This window comes from Cadophora gregata, assembly GCF_030347475.1.
Source record: "Cadophora gregata isolate MNR1 chromosome Unknown scaffold_11, whole genome shotgun sequence".
In the NCBI taxonomy this organism is placed as follows: domain Eukaryota; kingdom Fungi; phylum Ascomycota; class Leotiomycetes; order Helotiales; family Ploettnerulaceae; genus Cadophora; species Cadophora gregata.
In genome coordinates, this window is record NW_026695934.1 from 1,085,718 (window position 1) to 1,104,057 (window position 18,340).

The window sequence follows — 18,340 nt, forward strand, 5'->3', positions numbered from 1 at the left end:
AAGCTAGATATTCTTGGCAAGAAGTAAATAAATACCGCCTCCACAAAATAAGCATGTCCATGCCAAGCCCCTTCCCGTAAAGGACGTCATCGGCAACTTTTTGGGCGAGCACAACTCGCACAGCTCAGGCAAGCACAAGCACAACAGGAGAATTTCAGGCAGCGGTCCACGCTATCACCTGAATCATGAACACGAACACAGCATTCCGCATTGTTGTCCTCCTCTTCCTCTTCCTCACACCTACACCCTGAAGTCATGAATAATTCCGAGAGCAACACAGGCAGACATTAACTTTCGGAAAGAATGTCGCCAGCACACACGTACGGGCCAGGATGCCATCTTGCCCCAGCTATCGCCGTATCTGGCTCAGATGATGAAGGTGAAATACCGCCACTGAGGACACACTTCTTCTATGCATCTCCTCTACCTCTGGACGATCCACTCTCTGCCATTCCTATTCCGACTGGAGATTCCAAATCTACGAAACACCCTCCCAGACCGTTCTCTGCACGCGATAACAATGCCCTCGAAGAAATATGGCTGGGGTTTTCTGCTGGAGGTCATAAAAGCCATACGGGGAATCATAAGACAGGAAAATCTGCGGCACCTCACCTAGAGAGTTTGACGTCTGCATCTGAACGGCCGTCGTGCTGCGACCATTTCGAGCGTGATGTCGGGAGGGATTCTGTTGATAAGAAGATTGCGATAACGGACACCAGAGCACATAAGAGGCACAAAATAGGGGAACTTTCGTCATCACAGAAGGACTCTGAAAGCCACCTCAAGTCCACCAAGCATGGGAAGTTTCCAGATGAGGAGAGCCGCGAGTTTGAGGCCGGTAAGCCAATATATGGAAAGAAGGATTTGTTGGACCTCCAAGCAGAGACCACCGATGCTCTTTCTACCAGCTTGCCAACAAAAAGTGAAGAGACCGGAACCACAGGTCTTCCATTCGCACAGTTCTCCGCTTCTAAGGAGCCAGTCTTGCCTTCCAACGAGCCATTCGATGAAGGAGAGTCTAGCAAATCTAGAAATGCTAGCAGAGACGACTCAGACACAGCAGAAGTAGAGACAGTTCATATCAACGACTGCAAATCACACAAATCCCAAGGTCAGGCGGAGGTTCCTGTTGGCGTATCACGATTACATCTGGTAAAGATGCCGTCGTTGCAGATGCATCCAATATACTGGTCTCCAGTTCACGATATAGCTGCTGTCATCCGCGGAACATGGTTTTACAAAGACACGATGTGCCCAGTTGAGCCTGCTGTTGCGAACCAATTGGAAATGGGATACAGAGAGCTTAGACCTTGGTCTCAGACGTGGAAAGATGAGCTGAACAGTGCATTAGAGGTCGGAGCTGCGGGTGAAGAGAAGATCTCACACATTCTCTGGCCGAAAGAAGATCCAAAGAAAGCCCAGAAGGCTATCAAGTCTACGAAACCTGAGCTATCTACTGATCCATTCTGTGCTGCTAGATGCTCCAATGGAGAGGCATCTGCAGAGGGCAGTACAGATCCTGAAGACCTTGCAGGTCAAGCGTCAGATACCATGACTGTTGTAAAGAAGTATCGTAACTCTCAGGTCATCTACAAAGATGCAGCGAACGCCTTCATCCTCAAGCCAGCCCTTGCGCCATCTGCGTATTACGGCCGGAAACCTCTGCAGAAGATAAAAAGAGGTATGAAAGTTGGCATCCACTGTGTAAGAGGATTCGACTGGAAGGCTTGGGAAAAGTAAGTGCATAGTATTCGTTTGCCATATTATGGGAGTCTAGGGCTTCTGGGATTTTCTGGCTTTGTTTTTCTTCCTTCGCTTACGTCGCGATAGGCTCCATCCTTCTAAGCAATCAAGCACTGCTAAGAAAGCAGAGCAGAATGCTCCTGTTGCTGGAGACTCGAATGCTACCAAGAGCAGTTCTTGCCCAGCATGTAGAGTCCAAGAGCAGCCCCGGAAGGTCACTGTAAGTACCGTGGTGAAACTCCATATTTCCCCTTTCTGGATGTCTTAACATGCCCCCAGATATGTCTGCTAGCTGCATCGGCCCTGACCTTGCAATTGCTGACTCTATGTAGGATTTGGTCCTCGTGATCCATGGAATTGGTCAAAAGCTCTCCGAGCGAGTCGAATCCTTCCACTTCACACATGCTATCAATGAATTTCGACGATCGATCAACGTTGAGCTCAGTAACGAGGCAGTGCATCGAGCCCTCCGCGACGATCTTGGTGGTGTTATGGTACTACCTGTAAATTGGCGAGCAAACCTATCCTTCGAAGATGGTGGGCCGATGAAGAAAGGCGAGGAAGTCCAGCGAACGGACTTCTCGTTGAAGGATATCACTCCTTCCACTATTCCGGCTGTACGGAACATGATCTCTGATGTCATGTTGGATATCCCGTTTTACATGTCCCATCACAAGCCAAAGATGATCCAGGCTCTGATATCCGAAGCGAACAGGGTATACCGACTTTGGTGCAAGAACAACCCAGACTTCGACGAGCATGGTCGAGTTCATATCATCGCTCACTCTCTGGGAAGCGTGATGGCGTTGGAGGTGCTCAGCCAGCAGCCAACTACTGTTCCCAAGATCGATTTGCAAGAGAGCCAGATCAATACAAAGTACTTTGATTTCTGCACTTCAAATCTGTTCTTCGTTGGCAGCCCTGTAGGGTTCTTCCTGCTTCTGGATAAAGGCCGTCTGGTACCAAGGAGATTTCAGGGCAAGGCTGGCGCGGATCGTCAAGACGAGCGCGACGAGACCGTTACAAACGAAGCTGGGACTCTGGGTTGCTTAGCAGTCGACAATATCTACAATGTCATTGCACATAATGACCCGATTGCATATCGACTCAACGCTACTATCGATCCACAGTTCGCGGGAAATCTGAAGAATGCAGTCGTGCCTAGTGCTACGACAGGCTTCTTCGAGAGTATAGGAAATGCAATGCGGTCGATTACTCCAAGTGTATCGGCTCCCGATGATCTCGCTGTCGGCCAGGTTGCAAAGCCTGCAGCGATAACTCGGCTCCCCTCACAACTGGAGATGGAGATCCATGATTTCACTCGAGAAGAAATGGCCGAGAAGAAATTTTTCCTACTCAATGACTGTAAGTCCATGCTTCAAGCTCCAACCCGTAGCCTGTCTATATTCAAGTCTGCCAAAACTTCCAGTGTGTCTATTACCCCAACTATCGAGACATCTACAAGTCAAAATGAAGTACAAAGCTAAATCTAAGATCTTTTAGGTGGCCAGGTCGATTGGTTCTTGAGCTCAGGAGGTGGGCCACTTGAGATCCAGTATCTTAACATGCTCGGAGCCCATAGTAGTTATTGGTCCAGTCCAGATTTTATTCGCATGATTGTGATTGAAGTCTGCCGGAAACCAGGCAGGCAACACGCGCTGCCCAATATGCGAGCTGTCAAGGCGGTCAGGAAAGTTGCAAGCTAAGCTCACGAGATGGTTCTAGACAATTCGTAGGATATAGCAGTAACGGAAATCCTGGATGAAGGAGTATGAGCAAAACTTGTAGTCGTGCAATGGGGGCTTACGATCTAACATTTCTGAGAGATATATTGGGGCTTCTGGAGTTTGGAGTCTCAAAGACTCAGGAAACTAGCGTAGGCGTCAACGGAGAGCATGATAGACGACCTTTGATACCCATATCTAGATGTACTGTATAAATTATAGATGCCTTATCGAAAGAATCACTTTGTCGCGATCTTATTTACTGCAAGTCACCCTTCCCATTTTTCAACCTATGGTATTCTCGCTAAGTCCACCATGACGTCGAACTTTTCCCGCCCCCGCGTCAACATTAACGGCTCGGGAATACGAGCCTCGGCTAACTCTCCAGAGCTCTGGACAAGCTCTTGCATTTCATGAGCCAGCCTTGTCCCGTGAAACTTTCTGATTACTATCCAGCTTCAGATTTGACAATAAACTTCAACTATGGCGCAACCAAAGATAACACTCTATGTGGACACCGTCAGCCCGTTTGGCTATATCGCATACTACATTCTCCGGGTATGTTTTCTGCTTGACATTTCTTACTTTTCATTCCCTCTCTCGGAACATGAAACCTGCAGCCTTTGTGTATGGGTTGAGAGGGGTGATGTGACAGGTTGGCAAGATAGGACTGAAATGCTGAGCTAATTCGATCTCTTTGCAGAATGATCCTGTTTTCTCGAAATGCGATATCACATATATCCCTATATTCCTTGGAGGAGTGATGAAGGCATGTAATAACACACCACCAATCAATATCAAAAGTATATCGACCCTCCGTTTCACTCTCCATCATTATACTCATTCATGCTTCACGCCAAAAAAAAATGAATCAGAATCCTTTTTCTTCTCTTCGCTTCATACAGCTCTTGTTACATTCCTGATTACTGACACAAAATACAACAGACAAAGACAAATGGATCGGCAAAGAGCGCACCCGCTGGGCAACACTCTTCAACGTCCCCATGAGCCCAGAACTCCCGGAAGGTTTTCCTCCCCTGACACTACCCATCATGCGTGCTCTCTGCGCGCTCACCATCCTGCATCCGGGTAAAGATGGCCAGGAAATTCTTTGCAAAGCGCTTGATGCGTTGTTCAAGGCATTCTGGGTTGAGCACAAGAAGACGAATGAGAAAGAGGTGCTAGCGAACGTCTTGAATGGCGTACTGGGGAAGGAGGAGGCGGAAAAGGGTATGTGTGTTTTATGATTGGGCCCCTTCATACTTCGCTTGCCTGCTTCCTCGTATGGATAAGTTGAGTGATCCAATTGGATGTACTGGTTGACGGTATATCAATGGTGTAGTCCTCACCATGGCAGGCAAAGAAGGAAAAGAACTACTGGCCAAAAACACAGATAAAGCCTTTGCCGATGGAGCATTCGGCTTGCCGTGGTTTGTGGCTACCAACTCGAAGGGAGAAACGGAAGGCTTTTGGGGAATTGATCACATTGCGCAAGTCACGGAGCATTTGGGGATTGATAAACCAAAGACTGGTGGCTGGAAGGCTGTTTTGTGAAGGATGGTGGGGGACTCTGTATGTGAGAAAGGTGTATGTTGGATGGAGTTTGAGCAATTGAAATTACCAAAGCAAGGGGATGAAATTCGGAGATTCTGGAGTGAATGGATATGAATGTACGCTTAAGTTGCGCATCTTGTTGGCTTCGAGCCACATGCTATGGAATTGGAGGTGGATCTAAAATGGAATTCGACAGGGCGTTACGTTGACCCAATTCCTGGTAAATGTCCATTGTTTTCTTCGCTAGATCGGGGGCAGGATAGGCGAAAAATGTCCTAATTCTGCTTCTTAAGAATCTTTCAGACAAATCGTCGTATGTGCCATGCACTTATCCGAGCGTTATTTAGATTCTCCGTTTAATGCCTTTTGCCTTTCTTGAATCCACCATGCAAACCTGCTCATTACCGATCCCACCATGGTCGTGCCAAAATGCAAGCCAGTGTTTCCAAGCCATTATCTGTCCCTTGCTACCCATCCATGCTCCCATATTACCAAAACCCGTGCCACCATATAACATTCACAATGCGAAATCCGAAGCGATCCAAAGCAGCCCAAACTAGCCAACCCGGCCAAAGCTGAACCAACTAGCACATCAATAACCCTCCACTGCCTTGCCTTGCAATCCATTCCTCCGCGCTCCCGGGATCCATAACTTCTCTCTTTAAGCCGCCCTCTCCCATCATATCCCCATAGCCCTGACCTCCAAGTCCAACCCCGACACCGGATCCGACGCCACTAAATCCGCCTCCAAGGATTCCTCCACACGCTCGCATGCCATCCTCCCTCTCAAGGTTCAACGGCAGTGGTGAGTCCACACCCATTCCTTGGGCCAACAAATCCAACCTCATGCTCGCCAATCTCGTCATCTCGAACGACGAGGAGTGTAAGCGGAGCAAGGAGCGGTAGTGGGCAATTGTCCCGGACCAGAATTCGATGTCGAGTGTGGTGTGGCTGGTGAGTAGTTGGAAGAACATGAACGAACCGGCAAGGGAGAAGTTGAGGCGTGTCATTGCTAGTGCGAATGTTAGCTCCTCATTCTCCTGCTTCATTTTATAGAAGATTATGTCAATGAGATAGCCTTGGGAAGGGCACGTACGACTCCACCAGAACGCTCTCAATCTGTTGACACTCATCTTCTCCAGGAACTCAACGACATTAAGTAACGTCGTTCTGGCCTGCGTTCTTACACCCGTATATCCCGGATGGTTCATAGGTAAACACCGCAACACAGCCCTGAATAGCACAATCTCCATCGTATAGAATGCCAGCACAACGCTACCAGTACTATCCAAGCCGCCTCCTGTGTTCCCGCTACAAAGAGGACAGAGATGTTCGTCTCTGAAAGTCCTCAGTCGCCCTTGAAAGCCATGGAGGCTGGAGAAGAGCATTTCGATGGGTACCAGCTTCATACGCTCCATTGCTTTTAGAGTGTAGAATGTGTCGAGGATGTCAGATAGGATAGATGATAAGTGTGCCATGGCTATAAATTGAAGAGCGGGTGTTAGGGTCAAAGGGGTATTGGCCAAACCGAGGTGTGAGAAATTGGATATGGTGGGGAGAGGAACATTGCTATGCTCGTCGTTCAGATATGATGGTCGGCCCAGGCCCAGGGCACTCCATTTGTCGTGGATGTAAAGAGCCCACCATATTCGAATCCGACGGTTGGTATCTGTAGGGGAGAGTGTCCAGTTTGAGGGGTCGTTGTTCAACCCTAGGTCATAGGCAATGCCGACTAGAGAGCCAATAGAAGATGAGATGCCCGGAAGAGTAGGTGAGCGAGACGTGGGTGTGTGACGATGTAGGTGCAGTAGAGATGCTTCAAGCGTTTCTAGACGAGGATGTTGGGATTCGACAGGGAGGCTGGAGGTGGTTTAGTTGATCGAAGGGAGAACGAGGAATCATGTGACGTACGCTTGCTGGACGAAGGATGAAAGAGCTGGGAAGTGTGGGGGTGAAGATGAACAGAACGGAGCTGCGAGATTGTAAATGACTGCTAGGACAGGATCGCCGGTTCGGGGCGGTGTGTTGAAGCGAGATGAGTCGAGCAGTGGATATGAATGATGGACGACATCAAAAAATGTGTGTAAAAGGTCATTGGCATGAGGCGTTACAACCGACTCTGTGTCTGTTGTTGGATAGAACTCAGGCCGAGCATCAAGATGGGTGTCAGGAACTACCTTTTTACAATTCAGCAGATGCTCTCCAAAAGTGTGTCAAGAACTTGCAGTGAAATGCAATGGAACATCTCCATTTGTGTCACCCTTGATCCTTAATACTGCCCATTCATTTCCTCGATAGCAGTTCTGCTGATTGAATGAGCAATGTCGTAGAACATAAGGATCTTGGTCGCCACTGAAGCCAACGAACTGGCAAATCCATTCTCCATTACCGTTAGAAGTAGGAGGACGAGGTCTCGATTCCAAAGCGTGAGCAGGAGCGGAACTGCTAGAACTTGGACTACTCGTCGCGGTTCGAGGTGTTGTAGTTGGTTGACGATTCCTCCTTACGTTAGGAGGGAGTACATATTGACAGCTCTCCCCGCGGGTTCGACATAACGAGCAGTCTTTCTCGTAGGCGTCTCTTGTACAACATATCTTGCGCTTACGACATGCATCACATCTAGCTTATATCAGTACTGTCCATAGAACAAGATTACATGCATCGGCATCTGAATCTGGGGAAGCTTACGGCCGTTCCTTCCTGGACTTGTACTTCCGGCCAAGGCTAACTTGCGCCTCCGGATGTCTCATTCCTATAGGGTTTGTCATAGCCAGCAAATATGCAAGGAGCGGCTCAAGGATATCTGGGAGGCGACTTCTCGTCAGTCGAATGGTTGTTCTTATTACAAGAACTAAGCTCGGTGAACAAAATGCAAATACAGCCTTGTATACAACAAGTGACACATTTGCCGTGGCGCTCGCCAACACGTATAACAGAATTGTATATGGTGGCTGTTCCCCAGGTCTGGAGAAAACCAAAGAGCAGCACGGACAGTACACACAACAGACGGTGAGGGCAGAAAGAGTTCGGGTTATCCGTGTCGGAGCCAATTCGGACTGAGGACGGAATGCACCCAGTGCACCCAGGCGGGTGGAGTGGAGAAACTCTAACCATCCCGCTTTCCATGCACCTGCCATCTTATGTCTGTTTGGGGTGCCCTGGTTCTGATCGGTTCGTCATTCTACAGAGCACACAGGGCACTTGTCTACGCGGAATACGTTCCAATCATCCCTCTCGAAAGGTAGCGAGGCGAGTCAGGGGACTGGTCAAAGAAAGTTAATAACGCCGGAAAGCTTCATTTATGGGGACGAACCAGTCTTCGATCTCTGTGGATAGAACTGAGACTTCTAGATCTGACTCAAAATACGCGGATAACTGTTACGTCCTACATAGAGCAATTGATTCGGACTCTCTATTCTCAGTGGTCTACAAAGGGCCTTTCCTCTACATGGAGTTCTGACGGAACCAATGTAATAGCTTTCTCTGGTAGTGAAGAGGACCAATTTGCAGAACATAGAGTAAGGGAAGTATCCTGTGGACCTGTGGATATATTGATAGAAAAAAACCCACGTGGACAGAATCGAGTCATGTTGCTTCAAATTCGGGACCTTAATAGTTGAGTCCAAATGGGGAATCCCCATTTTTTCAAAGGTGATCCCAGCTTGATTGTTTCGTATCTGAGCCAATTTATTGTCTCACCCTCAGACCTACGCGGTTCTGTAGGATATTTTTCCATCAAACTGGCAGAGAGATCACAATACACTCGTAGCCGCCTCGAAACGTCGTCAGCAGTCCTATCCGGATTTGCGGAAAACCCCCAACTTTGACGGCTTGACATCCGGAGCAGAGTTTCGCGTTGCAATCGGACGGTTGTGACAGTTCCAATAGCCCAATAGCTCCTAATTCAGAATAGTAAATATTAGAAAGTAACATCAATAAGTGACAAAGTTGCGCTCACAAGCTGTGATAGCTCACACCTTCCCATTGCGACTCCCCAGAGCTTTGACTCTCACTTGAAATCCCAGTCTGGAACCCTGTACGACGATCGGACCGTTGAATGTCTCGGAGTATGTACCGCGCTGATGTACCGTAGACCCTCGTCTCGATAACCACCGGATTCTGTTTCCCCATACAAATCGTGAGGGGTCAAAGAATGGATTTAGACTTTGGAACTCCGGTACCATGGTCCAAGAAGGAAGGAGGCAGCCAGGGTGCCTGGTTACATCCCATTATTCGTCATTCATTCGTGCTCTAAAAGCGCCTCGTCTTGGCCCGAAGAACATGCCTGACGGCAACACAATAGAATACCAAAACAAACCATAACCATGCTGTAAGATAGTATACAAAAACTTCTGAAGCGGTTCGCTCAAATGCTCATGATAATTCAATATGAACAGTGTTCCGTGCCATAACACCTGCAGATGCCCCCAAATCTTGTACATGTTCCCAACCCGGCCGAGATATGTATATTTTATGCCAGTGGCAAAGATATTGTGTCAGAAAATTGTCATCTCAAAATTTTTAAAGATCACTGCATCACGCTCTGCCTCCAGCGTTCAACCATGTCAAGCTGGTTCTGATTTAACGGAGCCAAGCCTTGCCCCATCTGCATACCCATAGCCATGTTCATTGGCATGGTATTTGGACTGTATCCCATCCCCATTTGCATAGCGTACGGGTTTGTAAAAGGCATCATCATTTGGTTGTTGAAGCCGTTGGGGTTGAATCCATTGAAGTTGCCAATACTAGGTTGGGGGAAGAACCCATTACCGCCATACATGTTATATGGGGCTTGCTGTTGTGGCCGGGGCGGAGGGACAATACCTCCCTGGCCATCGTTGAACTGACCGCTCTTGAAGCCACCGGAAGGTGCCCTTTGTGCCTGCGATCCGAGGAGGTTTGGGGAACTGAGATTGAGCATGGTGCTGGATCTCCGTGCAGTATTCTTCTCGTGCATGCCCAAGAGGCCGGTTGCAGGTTTCTGATAGTTGACCGCCCGATCGGCACCAGCAGACGGATGAGCGTGCAAGATGTCGGCCATGCTACGACGCGTCTTAATCTCAGGTCGTTGTGGTTGAGCTTCGCCCATAACGCCAACCTCTTGAGCGCGGGCTTCGCGTTCGGCCTGGAGACGTTTACGGCGTTGTCCCAGAGTTTCTTCTTCCTCTGGGGGTGGAGAAATGGACAGCTCCTTGCCTTTACCTTTGTTCTTTGGGTTAAGGGCATCACCTCCAAACTGGCTCATCATCTCTGAAGCAAAGTCGCCGGAAATCGGTCGCGCCGTTGGAAGGCCATGTTCATTTCCGCCTTCCTTCAGCCGACGTACTCGCTCTTGGAGGGTCTCTCCTTCTACTTCATCTGGAAGTGGTCCAGATAGATTCATCATGGTCGCAGCACGACCTCCGAGGGGGCGACCTTGCAGACGATTCCGCCTCTGACTGAGTGGCTCGTTATCCTCCATATCACGTCGCTCCATCAATCCCATGGGCCGGTTCATGTCTCTGATTTGTGATTTCTTCGCGTATAGCATAGCCAAAGGCACATCTTCATCATCTCCTTCTCCATCATCCTGAGCCTGAAGGGCTGGATCTTCCCAAGCAAGATTAATTCTCTTTCCCTTTCGTGACTTCTGTTCCACTTGTGCAACAGCGTCCATTTCGAGGAGAGTTGAGTGCATGCCATTGGGGTATGCCTTGGCTAGCGGTCGCGTCCGCTGCTTTTGCTGTTGTTTCCGTAGCTGTAATTCAGCGAGCAGTGTTGTTGGTGCGCCATAATAAATCTCATCATCGCGCTGGCCATCATCTGACTCCTCATCTTCCTTGCCCTCAAATTCACCACTAGCTCCACGAGAACGAGGATCGCCTACATCAGACTGGTTCAAAGGTGTTGTATCTTTGACATTGTCCTCATCCTCATCGTCATCAAGAGGCATCCTAACAGCGCTTTCAACAACTCCTGACATTGTCGCAGCCCGCTTTTCTGAGGCGAGCAAGTCATTGCTGCTGTTCCGTTTGCCACGTAGAATGTTGAAAGAACTGGTTCGCTTTTTCTGTGTTTCGAGTAACTGGCTGCTACTTCGACTATTGCGGAGATGTGTACGCCCATAAACTTCAGCACCAAGATGTCCTGCGAACGCGTGGTCTGTGAAAGCACTCACGGGTGCATGTGCAGATGCGTCAAGAATGCTGTCTAGCGTTGCGACTGCAGACTGGTCCTTCAGTTCCACCACTTCGTTTGGCCCTGGGAGTTCGAAGAAGGTACTTGCTCGTAGCTGTGGAGGCATGTGCGAGAGATCCTGAGTCAAACGGCGCCCGCCCATACTAGTTCTCTGGTGCTGAGCCATATATTCTTGCTGCTGGCTTTCGTCCTCAATTACAGCATCTTTGTCTTCTTCATTCTCCAAAACGTCAGGAAGCCAAATGGCAGATTGTCGAGCCGCTGCAGGTATGCTGCTCAGAACTTGAGATCGCCTCTTGTTCCTTGCCATCGAAGAAGGGTTCTTAGAAAGCTTTTGTGGTAGATTGAGCATCATTGGTACAGGAGCAGGATAATAGACCATCTGTTGTCCAGTGTTTGGATCCGCGTATGACTGAGGTCTGGGTAAAGAAGCCATGGAAAGTCTGTTTCCCGAAGATACTCTTCGCTGTGTATTGTCATCTGAGTGTACGGAGCCGATTCCAGAAGTCCTCCTCCGCTGAGTGTCCTGCGTAGTACCCTCTATGTCACCAGATAGTGCCCTGGGTCGAGGTCTCGGTGTGATGTCCGAATCATGGAGTTCTCCAGACTGTTGTGGTATTGGTGCGCTGTGTATGCCATCAAAATCCTCCCATATCTTTGCCTGCTCAATGGTATTCATCGACGCAGATGTAGCCGGGCGATCGAGTTCGTCGCTCCGTTTTGGTGGTCTTTCTACCATATTGGGGCTGTCGAGTTTATCTACCACTGGTTTTGTAAGAGTCGAGGAATGTTCTTCTTGTTCGGCAATGGATGTGGTACGGTTGAGATCTGGGGACGGGGGCGGCAACGAGAAATTCGTAAAGGACATGTTGACAAAGGAGTCGAGGGGTCTGCCCTCCATTTCTGGCTCTGGTCGAGAACCATACCGGGAACTCTTCGAGGCAGATCTTGCTCGAGTAGAAGCAGTGAATGAGCCTTTCGGGGACATCATGAATCCTGCAGGTGAGTAGCCTCCCGACCTCGCTGCGGAATTGACTTCGACAATGGATGAGGCGTTGGACATTTGCCGAGATATGGCTTGCATGCCCTGCGAAGACAGCATGGAGGATTTGCGACTGTCGCTGCGCTTTTGTTCGTCGTGGAGGGACTTTATGGCATCATCAATCGAAGAGGTCATGCTCAATCGCTCTGCCGTCTTCTCCAACTGCTCGATATTGCCTACGTAGGCGCCCTGGAAAACCTGCAAGTCGGGTGTGGGATGTCGGAGAGCCAAGTTGTGTCCTGAAGCTGTTCGTACAATTGGCTCGTGGGAGGGCGGTGATCGTGCTGCTGTGGCTGGAGGAATGTGGCCTCGCTGTGGTTGAGAGCATGAGATTTCCCTTTCAGGCCCTTCAGGTGAACCCTTGCCCGCGCTCAGGCCGGGCGATGCATCGTCTGCAAAGTCGTCGCTGTCAATCATATCATAACTCGTGCTCCGGGTGCTCCTGGAACTGCGAGACACGATGGAATTGACCATGTAGCTCAATCCTCCAAGGGGAGAATACGATTCGCCTGAAAATCTGCTGCTGCTGCCAGCGTTGTTGTTGTTCCCTTGGGGGTTAAACTTCGTATCGTGCAGTTCTATTTTGGGCAAGGGTGGCAAGGCCCGCCGCCGACTTCCACTTGGTTGCGCTTGTTGTGGTGGAGACCTGGATATGGATATGGATATGGATTTCTCCTTCGTCTCGTCGTCTTCCTCCTCCTCCTCCTCCTCCTCCTCCTCCTCCTCCACATCCACCTCTTGTCGTACCCGGTGGTACTGCATCCCGCGTGTTTGGTTGAGTCGTGTTATGTTATGTCGTGTCGTGTGCCTGCCGAACACCGCTGTGTGCCGGTGTTCCAATTGTTGGGCGGACGAGCAGAGAAGAGAACTGGGAGGTCGCGGGATCCAGTCGCAACAAAGTTCAGTCCAACGGACAATGTAGGCACGAGTAGCCTCCGATATTGGCTTCAAGTAAAGTACGTACCCAGGCCAGGTCCTGTGTTATCATATCAATGGGCAAAGGGTCGAGAGCGCGACTCGGCCCAGGGCGGGCATATGCACAGTTATGTAGGTTTGCACTCTTCGCTGATGCGGCGTGTTTTTGCCTTTTCTCTAAATTGCTCGTGAGGGCCATGCATGGCCATACGAAGTAGTCATGGAGGGTGGCATTGGCGGAATGCTTGAAATATGGGTATGGGTTGGGTATGGGTTGGGTATGGGTTGGGTACGGGCGTCATTATTGAACAGCCAACACGGTAAGAACCGTACGAAGGTGCTTGTGCTACTTCTTCTGCGTCGAGATTAATAGGCGTTGCATGCCTTCTTTCTTCCCACACGGTCCACACCACACTCTGCTTATCATCCATTCGCTTCGCCCAGCCCAGGTGCGCCTCAACGGTCTTGTACTTATACCTGTTTCTGTATCGAGGACCCAATCAGCCGTCACGGAGCATGTGTATCAATAGCTTCAAATCTCCTCTCTTGAGTGCCCCCATGTCGTTCTGGGGTCGACGAAAGCCTGGAAACCAGGTCTTATCTGAATTATTACACCCAATCCGGGGGGATCTATCATGAAAGCGACCAAGAGACAAGACAAGATTGCGGTGGGAGAGCTGATAAGAAGGACTTGCTTGGCGCTGCTGGCATTATTGGAGCTCGTCCTTCCGAACGGAAAGATAAATAATCAGCCTCGCAGCCTTGAGCAAACCTTGTGGTTCTCCTGAAACAGTTGGGCTTCCAACTTTCCAAAAGGGGGAGCTCCTTCGAAACAACGCGCCTGTGTCTGATCGTGAAACGATGACACGATTGTCATCAACCTGTTTGTTTCAAAGCTGTCAGACTGTCAATCCGAATGTATGTCTTGCCTTTACAGCAGCGAAAACCTGCTAATCGCACTCGCGATCTTTCCGCCGGCGCTTGACGGGTCACGGATGGAGGAATTGAGCGGATCTCGGATGATATCCACAGTAAATCTCCGCTTCTTGATAGAATGGATGAATTATCAAATCAGATTCCTCTCCAGACGCGAGAATTCCGGGTATTTTGAACTATGACTCTATGAGATGAAAGACGGAAAGTTCCTGCAGGCTCGCAGGGAGCTTCCCGCGGCACGAATCATAACAGTAATTTACCTATCGAAAGACCTGGCCCCGGTGGGCCTATTCAGTTTCGTACTTTTCGAACATAAAATTACATTGACTGAAGGGCATCAAATCTGATCGGTGCTGACTGGACTGTAGAAGTCCTCAGTACTGCCAGAAGACTTCTTTTCTTCACTCTGTCTCGTCCATGTCGAAAATGTATTGAATTAAGCCTGGAGAGTGTTCTGCAGCAGTTGATGCTGTGCCACAACAGTGATGAAAATAAGGTCGTGCGACCGCCAGAAAGACTTGGAAAGTCCACCCAAAATAGTAGTCCTCTCACATACAGACAGATACGAGGTTCGGTACCAGGTTTTTCACTGGTGCCATGGTCTGAATCACGTGGATACCTGAGTGGGAGGACTGACTGGAAGCTGACCTGTTTCTGACAATGCTCTCGTTCTTGCCTGTCATCCTCCTGTGTTTTTAGTTACTCGCCGTGTATTTCTTTCCTTATTTGCTCATCTCTATCACCTCTGTCACCTAAGTAGCTGTAGAATGACCTTTTCTACTGGCTCACCAGACCAGAGCCAGCAAGATACATTGTCATCTCACGCTCCTACAAACCTTGGAAGCCATCAGAGTCCCACGGTTTTTCTTTCTTTTCTCCTCGCCGTCAACATAGCACAGGCGGTACGCCGGATCGCGAACCATTTCTCGTTTTGCAGACCACTCAATTCAGCATTGACAGTAGGACCTTACCAGGTGCGGAAGGTCCATCAGAAAACAATTCAAAGTCAGCCCGAATGTTGCGCTAAAAGCTGCGGGAAGATGCGCCCCCTGGGGACAATTCGTACGTCAAGCAAGTCTTTTTCTTTGCTTCCTCGTCCAGGAACAAGCTTTTTAGCACAGGCGATCTGTTCCGCCCACTAGCTGTCAGACGTACAACGTGCTGACTGTAACCTACTGTGGACATAAACACACCCACACCACCATGGTGGTATCGTGGAACAGCTCCGCCAGAAGGGCAGCAACACGCGGCTGTATGAGGACTTGTGTACCTACTGTACAGTACTTTTACCTTTCCCATTGGAGAAGGTGCCAAAGAAGCCGAAATATCCGGGGAAAGCTTATCATTCTTCTTATCCAATGGAAACTGTGAAGATCGACAGTTGCGACGCTACTCACTCATGGTGTCAGTGGCTTGCCATTTAGTGCCACCGATCAACATGCACTAGAACGCGGATGGAAAATCAATGGTCTAGCGCCCAATGGAACCAATCTTCCTTCGGTTATTCATCTATCAGTCTTACGAGGATCCTTTGACTATGTTGTGTGTGTGATGAACAAGGAGGCGATTTGGCAACCTCGGAGAGAGCAAGAAGCACCATAAAACCCTTCTCCTACCCGCACCTCTTGGCTCTGCAAGCCTTCCTCTCTCCCCAACACCCTGTCCAGCCGCATCGACCTCATTATCGTCATGAGCACTCCAGCGAACCTTGCCCTTGAGGGCAAAGATCCTCGTGATCCTACTCACCCCGCTCGTCATGATAACCAGCCCATAGAGACGCAACTGCTTCATGGAAGTCACGACCCCAGTGTCACGTTCGAGGAGTATATCTACTATGCGGCTATTACTCGCGCGGAAGAGAAGATTGCCAATGAGAAGCACGTCGCTGCAATGGGACCAAAGACTATCAAGAGCGTTCTTAAAAACAGATTCTCAAAGGGCCATGTTACAACAGTCGCCTCGCCAACAGACCATGGCTCTACAAACGAGAAGTCCGGCATTGATGTTGTGCCAACATCTGCTGGGAACCAGAATCTTGGACTCGTCTCTGAGGCAGAGTGGAAGAATGCCTCTCGTGCGGTTCGTACGGCCGGCTGGAGCAGTGTCTTCTACCTCATTACCACCGATATTCTGGGTCCATTCTCTGTGCCGTAGGTTTCATAGAAATTAGGAAAGTCAACTGTATTGCTGACCCATAGTAGCTGGGCGTTTGCTCAAATGGGCTACGGCCCAGGTGTTGCTCTCTATACCGTTTTTGGCGGCTTTGCCATGTACTCTGGATTCCAACTCTGGAAGGTCTTCATGTATATGGATTCTGATCGATATCCAATGAAGAGTTACGCCGATGCCTTCTTCAGAGTCTATGGTCGATGGGCTCGCCATTCAATTAACATTCTGCAAGCGATACAACTTCTCTTCACCGTTTCGATTTTGATCCTGTCCAACGGTCAATCAATCTCTCAAATATCGAAAGCCAGTGTCTGTTTTATCGCCTGCCTGGTCATATTTATGGCTGCTGGTATGGTGGTTGGACAGATTCGAACCCTTCAAAGGTTCAGTTGGTTGGCGAATTTTGCAATCTGGATCAACCTCTTGATCATCTTCATTGTGTAAGTCATACCAATAATTACTCTCAAGTTCTTGTCGCTAAATTCATCCAAGCATGGGAGTTGCCGCAAACTCTGCTCCCAACTTCGTAGCCACTGAAGCTTCGTTCGGATCTGATTTCGGCCCTGGTCCGATCCACAAGTATGCCGGCACACCTCCCAATGGCATGGCAAGCGGAGGAACGGGCTTCACTGGTTCACTGAATGGTCTTAATCAAGCCGTTTATAGTTACGGCGGAGCTATGCTCTTCATCTCTTTCCTCGCTGAGATGCGTCACCCATGGGATTTTTGGAAAGGAGTTCTCTGCGCCGACATCTTCATCTATGTTGTCTATATGTTTTTCGGTCTCTTTGTGTACTCCTACCAAGGCCAATATGCTTACAATCCCGTCATGCAAGGTCTCTCGCCATACAATTGGCAAACTGCCTGCAATATCATGAATATTGTCACGGGACTGATTGCAGCCGCGCTGTACGGCAACATCGGCATCAAAGTAGCCTACGTTGAAGTATTCCAAGAACTCCTCCATGCTCCACCCTTGACCACCAAGCGAGGCAAACTTATTTGGGTCGCTCTGGTACCAGCATACTGGGTTCTCGCTTGGGTCGTATGTGCTGCTATTCCACAGTTCAGTTACATCTCTGGTCTTGTTGGTGCAGTCTGCATCCTACAGTTCACGTACACCTTCCCAGCGATCCTGGCCTTTGGATTTCAGATTCAGAAAGACGCCATGACACCCGAAGAGCACTTCGATCCTGCAACCCGGACATATCACGGCATCGATAGGGGCGTTAAGAGATGGGTCAGAGGCTTCATGGTCAAGTGGCATTTGAACACATTCAACTTTATCTATTTCTTAGGAGCATTGTGCACTGCTGCTCTGGGGATCTACTCGAGTTGCTTGGGCTTGATATCTGCGTTCAATGGTGGGAGCCAGGCTACAAGCTTTGGCTGCAAGTCGCCAAGTGCATAGGTTTAGATCAGTAGCTCAGTAGCTCCCGTATGGATACATGGCGGTTAATGATGTTTGTTGTGTCATGAACAGGATTGGCGGAGACGAGTATGTCGTGGACAATTTACTCAATTTTATGGTATCGATTACCAGCGAAGCTAAAAGTATCAGGGGTATCAGTAGCATGGTAGCTAATCTGGAGCAGCTAATCGCACACGTTCTACTCATTCTCGGTCAAAAATAATTGAAAGGATTGCCTTGGATCGATTTATTGCGCACTCAAGTCGCACTTCCACGTTTAGATTACTTTGCGAAATGTCCTGATGATCAGATTGACAAGTTTACCGGTCGCAGAACAGACCACAGTTTTGAGTTTCGAACCCTGATATTGTGGATATCTGGTGATCGCACTTTTAAACTTTCAGGGGCGATGCTGGTCAGCACGTTTGTGAGGACACGCCAACACCCTGCGGGCAACGGTTTGCCGTAATCCATTGGCACTTTCATCTTTCGCAAGCTTTTCTCAATCCTTAATCTGCTTTTTCAAAGGCCTGAAATGATATTGATGCCACACCCTGGCTGCAGTGTTGAATTTCCAGGAGTCAAGAAATGACAGCGATACTTCAGTCAATCAAACGAAAGAGGGGAATCTGTCCACCCTTCTCACGACACAGACTCTCTCACGACATA

The 18,340-nt window shown here is 49.1% G+C and overlaps 5 protein-coding genes across 6 annotated transcripts; 3 read left to right on the forward strand and 2 right to left on the reverse strand.

The window, feature by feature from the left end:
- Nucleotide 1: 1 nt before the first annotated feature.
- On the forward strand, nt 2–3,720 carry ONS95_002468 (uncharacterized protein). Of its 2 annotated transcripts, XM_058495727.1 has the most exons (4): nt 2–1,736; nt 1,831–1,963; nt 2,076–3,108; nt 3,247–3,720. In XM_058495727.1, the coding sequence occupies exons 1-4, from the start codon at nt 304–306 to the stop codon at nt 3,447–3,449; spliced, it is 2,802 nt and encodes a 933-aa protein (XP_058354455.1). In that variant the 5' UTR covers nt 2–303; the 3' UTR covers nt 3,450–3,720. The 2 variants fall into 2 exon arrangements, with proteins under 2 accessions (XP_058354455.1, XP_058354456.1); XM_058495728.1 differs by having other exon boundaries at nt 2,076–3,720.
- A 197-nt stretch (nt 3,721–3,917) lies between these two features.
- Nucleotides 3,918–5,021, forward strand: ONS95_002469 (uncharacterized protein; the record flags this gene model as incomplete). The annotated part of the gene is made up of 4 exons (XM_058495729.1): nt 3,918–4,025; nt 4,171–4,270; nt 4,413–4,697; nt 4,810–5,021. Exons 1-4 carry the CDS (start codon nt 3,951–3,953, stop codon nt 5,019–5,021), a joined length of 672 nt encoding a protein of 223 aa, XP_058354457.1. The 5' UTR covers nt 3,918–3,950.
- A 584-nt stretch (nt 5,022–5,605) lies between these two features.
- On the reverse strand, nt 5,606–7,771 carry ONS95_002470 (uncharacterized protein; the record flags this gene model as incomplete). Its single annotated transcript, XM_058495730.1, has 5 exons — nt 5,606–6,033; nt 6,118–6,881; nt 6,933–7,194; nt 7,243–7,640; nt 7,710–7,771. The coding sequence occupies 5 exons, from the start codon at nt 7,769–7,771 to the stop codon at nt 5,606–5,608; spliced, it is 1,914 nt and encodes a 637-aa protein (XP_058354458.1).
- A 1,778-nt stretch (nt 7,772–9,549) lies between these two features.
- ONS95_002471 (uncharacterized protein) lies at nt 9,550–13,450 on the reverse strand (the record flags this gene model as incomplete). The annotated part of the gene is made up of 1 exon (XM_058495731.1): nt 9,550–13,450. Exon 1 carries the CDS (start codon nt 13,000–13,002, stop codon nt 9,550–9,552), a length of 3,453 nt encoding a protein of 1,150 aa, XP_058354459.1. The 5' UTR covers nt 13,003–13,450.
- A 2,330-nt stretch (nt 13,451–15,780) lies between these two features.
- ONS95_002472 (uncharacterized protein) lies at nt 15,781–17,671 on the forward strand (the record flags this gene model as incomplete). Its single annotated transcript, XM_058495732.1, has 3 exons — nt 15,781–16,241; nt 16,293–16,700; nt 16,753–17,671. The coding sequence occupies 3 exons, from the start codon at nt 15,781–15,783 to the stop codon at nt 17,669–17,671; spliced, it is 1,788 nt and encodes a 595-aa protein (XP_058354460.1).
- Nucleotides 17,672–18,340: the final 669 nt, after the last annotated feature.

Coding starts and splice junctions, on each gene's coding strand:
- ONS95_002468 (XM_058495727.1), top strand. CDS start 304: ATGTCGCCAGCACACACGTACGGGCCAGGATGCCATCTTGCCCCAGCT. Junction 1,737..1,830: donor GACTGGAAGGCTTGGGAAAA/GTAAGTGCATAG, acceptor ACGTCGCGATAG/GCTCCATCCTTCTAAGCAAT. Junction 3,109..3,246: donor ATTTTTCCTACTCAATGACT/GTAAGTCCATGC, acceptor AAGATCTTTTAG/GTGGCCAGGTCGATTGGTTC.